The 11,140-nt window shown below is 36.0% G+C and overlaps 1 protein-coding gene across 2 annotated transcripts in view; it reads left to right on the forward strand.

Annotated features, from left to right (window-relative positions):
• Positions 1 to 8,747, forward strand: part of LOC121871883 — a 35,742-nt gene extending 26,995 nt beyond the window's left edge. For both annotated transcript variants that reach the window (XM_042374469.1, XM_042374470.1), the window contains exon 9: positions 5,328 to 8,747. In XM_042374469.1, coding sequence (XP_042230403.1) covers positions 5,328 to 7,871 — 2,544 coding nt within the window. In that variant the 3' untranslated portion in view covers positions 7,872 to 8,747. The remainder of the gene's footprint in view (positions 1 to 5,327) is intronic.
• Positions 8,748 to 11,140: the final 2,393 nt, after the last annotated feature.

The raw sequence follows: 11,140 nt of genomic DNA on the forward strand, positions 1-11,140 counted from the left end.
GAGACCTACAGTAGGCATCCACTGTCCACTCCACTGAATATAATACATAACGTAATCATTTTTTACTTGACACTTGCGATGGAGGTGGGGAAGGGGTCTCATGTTACTGACCTGACCTGATGCAATGTTTGGTCACCCATTATATGTACAAGCTCTTCTCTTATTTGCAGTAGAGGTGGGGTGGTCAAACAGGCTGTCAAATGGGCTAGTGTGAACCAGGGTTTTGATGAGACCTTACCATTTCTCATCAAGAAAGCTCGGAACTAGAGCCGGAATGTTTAGGCATTTAAAATCTTAAAAAAAAGGGGGCTGGCAATTAGGTAAGACAAACAGTCAAAATAAGCAACATAAAACCAAGAAAGGGATGAATTAAATGTATTTTACTTACAAAATATAGTTGTAAAACCTCGATAAATCAGACTTCAATAAATCGGAATTCACTTTTTTCGGACTCTGAGATGCTCTGGTCACAGAAAAAAAGGGGGGGGGGGGATTTAATAAAAGAAAAATCTGATGAAATGAACAACACTTTCTAAATACTGTACAGTTGTCTAATCAGATTTGCTAAAGGCTTAGTGAGAACTAAGACACTGTATGCAGACTGGGGCTGATCAAGTGTTGCCATGTTCATCAGGTTTATTTATTTATTGATTCAGTATTATATTCTCATATGATTGGCCTCTTATGGTTTATGGTTCATCATGATTAATATAACATCTTCAGTAATAGAGAAAAATACAATACTGTATGTAATTTGTAATATGACTTGAAAATAAAAGGATAAGCTGTATTAGAATGTGTTTACTCATATGCGTTCGTGTGAGCATTCAGTAGGCCAGCTTACAACAGGGGTCACTAAGACACACTGTATAGTATTTGATATGAAGATACCTTCTTAAAAACATTATTTACTACCTTTGAGTATTATATGATGGCTCAGTTTGGCTACTTGTATTTAGACTAATGATTAATGAACAAACCAGGGTACCGGTATATGCAGATACATAATACTGTACACCACAATATTACTCATTAAGTGATGATAAATACACTACAATAGTATTTATTAACTGATGATAAATACACAACTGTACTGTACTAATTTACTAAGTGTTGAAGACAGACATTGTGGTAAGCCGATCAGCTGTTTGCTCATTGTAAACAAATGACTCATGGTGTTTAGTGTGGGATTCTTTTTTCAGGAAAGTTAATTCTTTTAGGATAATGTTTTATCAACCTGGCACCAAATGATCCTAAATTATATGAGAATTGTGGTGAAATTACATAAAGAAGTGTTAAAAAGAGTCTTGTGGGAGAGGGGGAGGGAGTCGCCCCCCATGCTACCCCTCTACCCCACTGCCAGCTGCTCCCAGATAAACATTCGTCTTTCACATACAATATACTCCGACACTTATTTGTTCTTATTTTTATCTTTATAATTACTGTACAGTATACAGTTTTCTCTTTGTTCATAAGACAAATTCCTTGGTTACTTACATATAACACTTTACAGTAAATAACAATCATCTCGGTGACAACCAGACTTACATGTCTGATTTTCAACCCAGAGAGGTGTATCATATATTTTTTTATTTTTTGATGTAATACTGTATTCTTTTAAGAACCTTGTTATACACTTAAAGACCTTAGTTGTTGAAGTGCAGTAATAACAACAACTGATTTTCTTTAAACAGTTCATATTAGCAGTGTTATCTCCAACTCTCCTGCCCCTATATTCGCTTTTCTCGGACTTGCGCATTTTTCGGTCTGGGGTCTGCCCCAATTAGTCTGATTTATCGAGGTTCTACTGTACAGTATATAAATACCTGTACAATTCAGTAAAATTAATGATAGCTAACTAATCATTTTGTTGCAAAAAAAAAAATCTTTATTGGTTACCTCAATTGAAACTTTGTGGCTTCTTCAGGAGAAAATGGGGCGGGGTTGCCTTTACAGGTGTCCACATAATTTTTGTAATGTAGCTTTACATGGTACATTCTTTTTTGTGTACAGTATGCCCCCCCAAGTTTGTGGATTTTTATTTCGCGGTTCTCGGCTATTCACGGATGACACCCTGGATGTACCCAAGAATGTCTGTGGGTAGGTTTAAAGTTGCCGTCATTTTCGCGGCAGGGACAAGGAGCCATTCTTTCTAGAGACAGTAATTTCCTTTACCTGTATTGTAAATAGGTGTGTGTGTGTGTGTACACACACACACACACACACACACACAAAACACATACAAATAAATAATAATTGGAAAATTCACCAATAAATAATAATTGGAAAATTCACCAATAAATAATAATTGGAAAATCCTCCACAAATACAGTAATCATAAAAAAAATGTGAGTCTACCCTCAAGTCCGTGTTCTATTAATAAAGTACTGTAATAGAGCACGGACTTGAGGGTAGACTGTCACATTTTTAATAAATTTGTTTCTCATTATTTGTGAGAGGACTTTCCAATTATGATTTATTTGTATGTGTTTTGTGTGTGTGTTTGTATGTCTACACACATGCACACACACACACACACACACATACAGTACTACAGGTAAAAGAAATAGTTGTCCAAAAGGCAAACACATAGAGGGATATAAATTTCTTTGTACACAATAAAAATGTAAGCCCCGTCCTCAAATGTTATTCACAGATTCGGCGATTCGCAGCCATTTTGAGAACCTAACCCCTGCGAATTTGGGGGCCCCCCCTGTGTTTCTCCCCCCAAATACTTCAGATGCTTATTTTCTAGTTTCCACGAGGAATTGAGATTGCCGACCGGAAGCTGTAGAACAATACAGGATGTATACGAAATAAGAAGGCACATACAGATCTCTGTTGTCCCATTTAGTGAGCTTCAACAGCTTTGTGGTTAAAAGTTTTTAAATGTTGAGAAACAAAGTAGAGTACTTCTTGAACTACCCTGTACAGTTGTACCCCACTTAACGCGGTCAATTGAACCCAGAGGGTCCCGCGTTAAGTGAAATCCGCGTTAAGTGAACAACAGAACATATGGGATTAATTCCAATAGAAACCGGCCCGACCCCCAAACTCCACTTTTTGAAGGCACATACCTATGTTGTAGTAAAAATAACATCTTAATTTTATGATGGTACATGCACACAATTAATACTTAAGAGAAATAGAGAAATACAGTCGCCAAGTTAATGTCCATTCAAATAATGGACTCAACTCCCTCCCCTCTCACACTACACTGCTTGGGGGGAAAACCACTAAATTTTAATAAATAATACCTCAAACTAAAGTTAGGATAATACAATTGACATTGCTGGATTCCTTGTAAGACCAGGAATATTTTGAATATAAATGTCATATATTTTGCACAAAAGATAACATAGTTACCTAGAGAAAAAATTTTATCTAAAAATTGTATGTTTAATGCAAAATATATGATGTTTATATTCAAAATGATCACCAAATTATAAGAATTCCAGCAATGTAAATTATATTCTGACCGGGTAATTTGTATGAATTTTATGAGCTAAAACAAATATCTTCAGTTAATAAAAAAAAAAAAATCTTCACGACACTATCTGTCAATCAAAGTACCCCACCTTGCCTCCCCCCCTCTTCCAACCGCGCGGTCAGTCCCAACCCTCCCCCCCACCCCCCACCAATCCTCCCTTCCAGAGTTTTTAACATTTAGTATTAAATAATACCTCAGATTAAAGTTAGGATAATATAATTGACATTGCTGGATTCCTTGTAAGACCAGGAATATTTTGAATATAAATGTCATATATTTTGCACAAAAGATAACATAGTTACCTAGAGAAAAATTTTTATCTAAAAATTGTATGTTTAATGCAAAATATATGATGTTTATATTCAAAATGATCACCAAATTATAAGAATTCCAGCAATGTAAATTATATTCTGGCCGGGTAATTTGTATGAATTTTATGAGCTAAAACAGGCAGTCAGGCAGGGTGGCGGGTGGGGCAAATCTAAAAATAGCGTCTCGAGCCGGACACTCACCGCGTATATGTGGAAAAAATCCGTGTTAAGTGAAAGTTCAGCTCTGGCGAGGCACCGCGTATCTGATAAAACGCGTTAAGTGAAACCGCGTTAGGCGGGGTAATACTGTAATTTGATTTTTTGGACATTTTGAAAAACAATACTGCCCCATCTGTAGACAACAAATTGCTACCAAATTCTAATTAGATTGTAATGCTTTGAAGAAGCATGCACTTTAGGTATTGCAAGTGAATTGTGTTCAGCATTGTTTGAAAGAGAACTGACTGACTCAAAGATTACAGTCCAGGCCACAAAGGACAGAGTGGCGTGTGGGGATATATTCACACACACATTGCACTCGTCATACACATCCGTCCGGTGTCCAACAGAACAATGCCATATGAAATGTTTGATTTTGACATTAAATAATTAAAAAACCACTTAGGAGTTTCACTTATAGCAGAATGATAAAAAAAATTGGAAAATAAGTAAAATAGTCATATTGACAACTAAGGCAATGTTTTTAAATGAAATTAAAAAAAAATAGGCATTTATGGCATTTTGCCTAAACTTCCAGGCTCTACTCATGAGCCTCAACTGCGCAGTAGAGTGTATTCATGTCTACAAAGGTTGCACATCCAACCCAATCACTTGCAAATTTGCAAATGTTTCTTCACATAATACAGTACCGTAGTGAAGTCACATTGAGCGAGGGCCACCTTTAACAGAAGGTCCACACTGTCTTATCACCCCAGTTAAATACTAACAGAGTTTTGTGGCCCAGAGGTGATATAGCAACAATGGCAAGCTAAAAGACTGTCAAGAGATGCATTTTATATTGCAAACCCTCAAATGTTCCAGAAAATTTCACAGGGCCTGGGACAAAATCTTCCTACATCACGAGCTTTGCAATAATTATCACAGGTACAGTCAGTCCCCATTTTTAATTGGGGTTACATCCCCTCAAAATAATGAATTTTTTTAAAATAATTTATCATGGGGATTTTTCCCCTTAAGAACTTATGGAATAAGAGGATTTCCTTTCATGTTCATTGTTAAAGTCACTTGTGCAATGAAAAAAGGGTAATTTTCAGCCAGGAGAATTAATGTGTTCAGGGGGTTGCAGTCTAAGTTGTTGCCTCTGTACTTTAGAACATTCAAGCAAAGTGAACAAGTCATTACTTTTACAATATATTGCTTGATATTCGTTGAACATTACTTAGCCATCTTTTTTATTTTAGCCCATATTTTAATCATGAAACGGACAGTGGTAGGAGGTAGACCCAATTTGTGTTCGATCCTCTGCATGCTTATACATATTAATTTTAATTCTCTATATCTTGCAGGAAGATGCAGGTCAGCTGTTGCAGAAGATTTTACCAGTGATACAAAGCTTCAGTATTGATGACATTGTTGCCAGATGCCATCGACAGCCTCTTGATATGGAGGATTACTCAGTGTGGTTGTTGTTAGTACTCAATGACTTGAGAATACAAACAGGGGCAAGCATAGGGGACTTAGCAGCATGGCTAATTAGATTAATGCCATCTAAAATGTATGATGAAGGGCTCCGTCCTTGTTTGAGTAATTTAGCCTCCTTTCTTCTGAGTGTAACAAAGTCTTCAGACATATTTACAGAAGACAGGTTGAGTGCTGCCATCCCACCAGAGGTTTTCATTTTAGATAATCATTCCCATGGGACAACACTTTCCACAACCAATACACCGACTGAAATGAACACACTTAATATAAAATCAAGTAATTTTCACCAGAATCACAGAGGTGATCAGTTAAACTGTGTGGAGAGGGAATGGGATGATGGAGATAAGCTAAGCTGGGAAGACTTTTTAACATATGTAAACCTTGATGACCTGATGAAAGGGACTGCTAAACCTCTATCAATGAAGCAGTTTAGCAATGGGGTTCTGTATGCACTATGGAGAGTGTCACGGATGTTAGGAGAAAACATTCGTATTGTTGGAGACTGGTTGAGGCAATTATCACCAATTCCTTTGCAGAAAGAACAACTAGATAATCTTGTAACTTCTTGTGCAGGTCCATTGCACAGTCATTTAGAGAAATACCCTCAAGATATGCATAAACTTAAATGTGAATTAATCTCTCACTTAGAATCTAGCAACAGTTTGAATACACCAGAGCGACAGAGAATAGGGAGGAAAAAATATTGTATGAGTGGATCCCCTGTGAGGTCCAAAATTAAAGTTGAAAATGGCAGTAAGTATTTATCTGTACAGGAAAATAAAACTGATGGACTAGGAATGTGTGGGTCTAATATTATTGGCAATATCAAGAGGAAAAGAGGCAGGCCTCGTAAAAGGCCCCTCACTTTGTCAGAAAGTGGCATATCTGAACAAAACAACAGCAATAAAAATTATCATCATAAACATGCTCTTACATCACCTGGTGGTGTTCCCATGCATGGGGATAGCGAGGAAATTTGTTCTCACAAAACTGCAGCCACGTCAGCTGAGAGCTCTTCAAACCTGTGTGGCACTAGTGTGGAAAATGTTTCATGTAAAACTTCAGAGGCAATAGATAGTTCTCCAAGTATGCTGCAAAAGAAGAAAAATTCACTGGTTCATCAAAAAGAAAAAGTTAAGTTAGAAAATACTAGAACTCCAGTTTTGAATAGAAAAAATGCTAAGAGTACCCAAAATAAAACCATAGAAGGAAATATAATTAATGTTGATAGTTTTGAAGAGAAGTTACATAATGGTGTAAGGGAAGTATCTAGAAGTAAAAGGAATACCAGGAGTGTTGGTAGTATTGAGTCAGAGTGTGAAGAAACTACTACTACAAGAAAAGATGAGCAGCTCCTCACACAAGTGAAACAGGATATTAACCTAGAAGACCTAGATCGTCCCAGTGTTGATGATGCCAAAGAAAGTGAATCTCTGCAGATATCAAGCATGTTAGTCAATAAAATGAAAGATTTGGAAAAACAACTTCAAGAGATGAAGAAGCGCAATAATGAATTGATGGAAGATAATAGGAAATTGGTGAGAGTTTGTTTTGAAGGTAAGAAAGATGAAATTTTGGTTGATCAGCAGCACCCAGCTAGTATTGATAGTAAGAGTGTAGAAGATTTTTCTAATGAAACATCACAGAGTAAAACAAGCAGTATTCCCGATAATCCTCCTGTAGGAGTGACACAGTCTTCATCGGAAGTGATTGTACATACAACTCCCAATGACCATTCCTTTAAAAAACTTAGTTATAAAAAAGGGGAAAGTTCAATTAAAGATTCTGACCACAAAAATGATGAGAAATTTTTAGAAAAACAAAAGATCACAAGAAGACAACAAGGCAAGTTGCATAAGATGATAAAAGATACCAAGTCTCCACAAATGGATTTAGAAAACAACCCTTTGACCATGGGAACTTCACTGCGAGTTAGGAAGAACCATAGTAAAGAAAATGAAAATGATGCTGCAGCCTCACATATACCAGTAATGCCGACAGATAAGTTGCCAGATTCCTCCTTGAAAAGAAAATCTCTCTCTCGGTATGCTAGAAGTAAACATTTGGATGCAGAAGATAAGGGGAGCACCTTGAAAAATTTTGTCCGTAAAAAGGGTAAAAACCGGCAGCCAAAGAAAGTCTCTAAAAAAAGTTCTCTGCCTTTTTCCAAAACCTCAGATGACATAACCCAAGTGTCCACAAAAACACAGGCTAAACGTCTTAGATTTTCACAAGAATTAGAGAAGTCACAAGCAGATTTGAAGAGTGGATCAGAGGAAACTTCAATTCCAAGTAAGGGTGATAAGAGTGAAATATGTGAGAAACGGCATGGTTCTAGGAAGAAAAAACCAAAGCCAAGATTTGAAGATTTGATGAACTATGATGCAGGGGCCACTATTCCTCCATAGTTACTTGCTGTGTTGTACAGTATATGCTCTACGCTCTTGATGTTTTGTACAAAGTTAAAAGGAGGAAGGGCTGTGTTAGTGTTGTTTGCAAGAAGATTTACACTTCTCCAGTTACGTTATTTTTTTAATTATTTTAGGAAGAATGCCAAAGTGATTGAAATCTGATTTTATCATTAATATAGTTTTCTGTTAAGTAATTAAATATGAGAGGAGTCATGCAACAAAGTCTGTATGCATTTCAGTGTGTTAGCAGGTAAGTTGTGTGGGGGCAAATTCACTTGCAGTACAGGGTACAGTATTTGGAAAAAGTAACATCCGTGTCACCTGATGGGGTAAATGTGAGGGTTACGCTTAACCTCGAGTAAATATTTATAGTACAGTATTTTTTCTTCATCTACCGTGGTTAGTGTACAGTAACTGTTTGTGACTATAATGTGGTAATTTTCTAGTCCTGCATCGAAAAATGTGTGATGTTTTTGTGCATTGGTGTCCAGGATTTGCTCTTGACTTTTCTTCTATTGCAGATGATTATTTTTTTTTCTTTGAAATGTCAGACTAAAGGTTTAGTTCTTAGTTCAGTAACTATATAGGAGTAATTATGTGAGCAGTCATTAAACAAATATACTGTATTTGATTTGTTAGAGACAAAGCCAGTTTTAGGAAGTTGTCATAGAATTTGCTTTAAAGTTCTTATTTCAGATTAATTCATTAAAAACACTTTAAATAATAAGCTTATATTGGTAAGTAGAACTGGAGACTGCTGGTTAAGGTATAACAGGTTTTGCAAAAGTTACAAATCATTTAACTTTTGCCCATAAGTTTGTTACACAGTTTTAGTTGAAGCACATTCCATTGTTTAATAAAATTAACTAATACTGTACAGCGTATCATTAAAGTAATCATCATATACCATTAAGAAATTTTATTACAATAATGAGCTTCACGTGTGTAACATAAAAATCAATTTGCAGAAGATTTATGAAATACTTTAAACAGTAATAAATGAATTATGTCTTGCCCAAGAATAAAATGTTGGTGGAAACTTTGTATTGGTCACTAATATGAATGTAATAAATGGTTTAATAGATTATAAGGCTGGTACATTTTCATTTCAATTATTATTATTATTAATAAATTTTGATTTGATTTTCTTACTTTTTTACATTAGCATTTTTCACTATACTCTGTATATAACTATGAGGTTGGAAGTATGGGTAGCATCTATTTTGCTTTAGATCATTTATACAGTATCATTGTCTTAACTCTCTTCTGGAAACAATTGTTCTCTATATTTCTCTTAAGTTCTTACTGGAGATTTTCTCTGAATTTTAAGTGCCCTCCAACACTTTAAATTTTAACATGGAAAGTGTCCTCAATGTGAAAATGTGTGGCATCGCCTAAAGCAGGGGCATAAGTGCCAAATTTACGAATTTGAAATGAGGGTTTTCCCATTTTCTAATTTCAGTTCTCCGTTGATTGGTATATGTACTTACACCCATAGCTTACACAATATCATTTGGGGGCCTCCTTGTACCTGCAAGTGGCAATGTTTTGAGAAGATCAGAGAAGCAGACATCAGAATGGTGTTCGGTGAATCTTGGAAACCAGGCGACTGCAGAATGCTTTTCTCCGCAAGGCAGAACACTTGCGCTCCATCTATGCCAGAGGTCATGTACACAATCATATTCTTTAATTGCTGATATCTCAAAACATCAGATTGGCATTTATGCCCTTGCTTTAGGCAATGCCTCATATGTCTAATGTACTGTTCCATGAATGGCAGGTTATTGATGCAGCACTGTACCTTGACTACATTAGTTCAGTGTTTATAAACTTACAATTATATTTGCAGCCTTACAGTTAATTGCCCTTGTGTACGTTTTTACCACACCTTGCTGTGTTGGTCCATTATTTCTCCAGCATCCTTCTACCACACCCTTTTTATGTTGGGCTGGTGTTTCCCAGTCATATTTTTACCACAATTTACCATATTGGCCCACTGTTCCCCAATATCCTTCTACCACACACTTGCTGTGTTGGGCTGGTGTTTCCCCTGCACACTTCTACCACAACTTACTGTGTTGGTCTATTGTTCTCCCAGCATACTTCTGCTACATCTTGCTGTGTTGGCTCATTCTTCCCCTTTACCACTGTGTGTATTACTTAGAGGTTTACCAGAGTATTACAAAGATATCTCTCTTATTTATTTAATTGTTTCCTTTTTCTTTGTAACATCATTGAGGGATTAAGTTTTTCCTTAATTTTGAGTATAAACCAATTATTTGGATACTCATGTAAAAATCAAGGAGTCAATCTCTCTCTCTATATGGTATTTTGATAAATATGTACAGTGCAGTATTATACTTAGAGCAGGAAAAATCACAAGATGCTTCAAACTTTTTACTTACAGATATATCAACTTGTACACATGGTGTACTTTGTTGGGCCTGTTATCAGATAATGCAGTTTTCAGCTAATGTTAAATCCTTACTGTAGTGTACTAGAGGGTTTTAAGCTGAAAGTAAGTGAATTGAACACACTGCTCATCAGTTCAGTTCATATTACATGAAATAAAGTAAATTAAATTGTTCTTATTTATTATAAAGTGAGGACTAGTGGTTTTGGTTCAATAATGTTTCTCTGTTTCAGATTGTGTGTATCTTGTAAGTCACATTTTGATCTACAGTACTGTAGAACTTCCACCTCAAAGGAAGAATGATGTTTTACTAGGGCTGTTGTTGGATGTTATCTATACACGTATACCTCACTATACATTGTTTTGCTTATATAGTACATTGTAAATGAATTTAGAGAAAAAAACCAGTTTTTTTGTAAAAAAAAAAAAAAAAATTCTGCAACAGTGGTGGACTACATTGGATAGCCTTAGAACTCTGAACAACTTTTTAATTCCTCTGTTGCATCCCCTCCTAGCATCAGTTATGCATTGCCACCACATTCACTTGATCCCATCTGTTCACATTGAGTAAAACCTTACCAAAAGCCTGTAAAATCAGTAGAAAATGCCCAGCAAATAATATATGTGCCTCTGGTGAGAAAAATAAAACAAGGAAAAGTCTTAATCTAAAGCAGGGGTGTCAAACTCATTTGCCAAGGTGGGCCAGATTTAATATGAGTACACAGTATGTGGGCCAAGTAACATAATTATGAGCATTTCGCAATCTCCTCTTAGGTGAGTAGTACGACAAAATAAGAAAGTTGGATTTAGTCTGCGCTCATGCGAAACCCTTAAAAATAAACAAATCAAGTGT

This window comes from Homarus americanus, unplaced genomic scaffold (genome assembly GCF_018991925.1).
Source record: "Homarus americanus isolate GMGI-L3 unplaced genomic scaffold, GMGI_Hamer_2.0 scaffold39675, whole genome shotgun sequence".
NCBI classification, from domain to species: Eukaryota; Metazoa; Arthropoda; class Malacostraca; order Decapoda; family Nephropidae; genus Homarus; species Homarus americanus.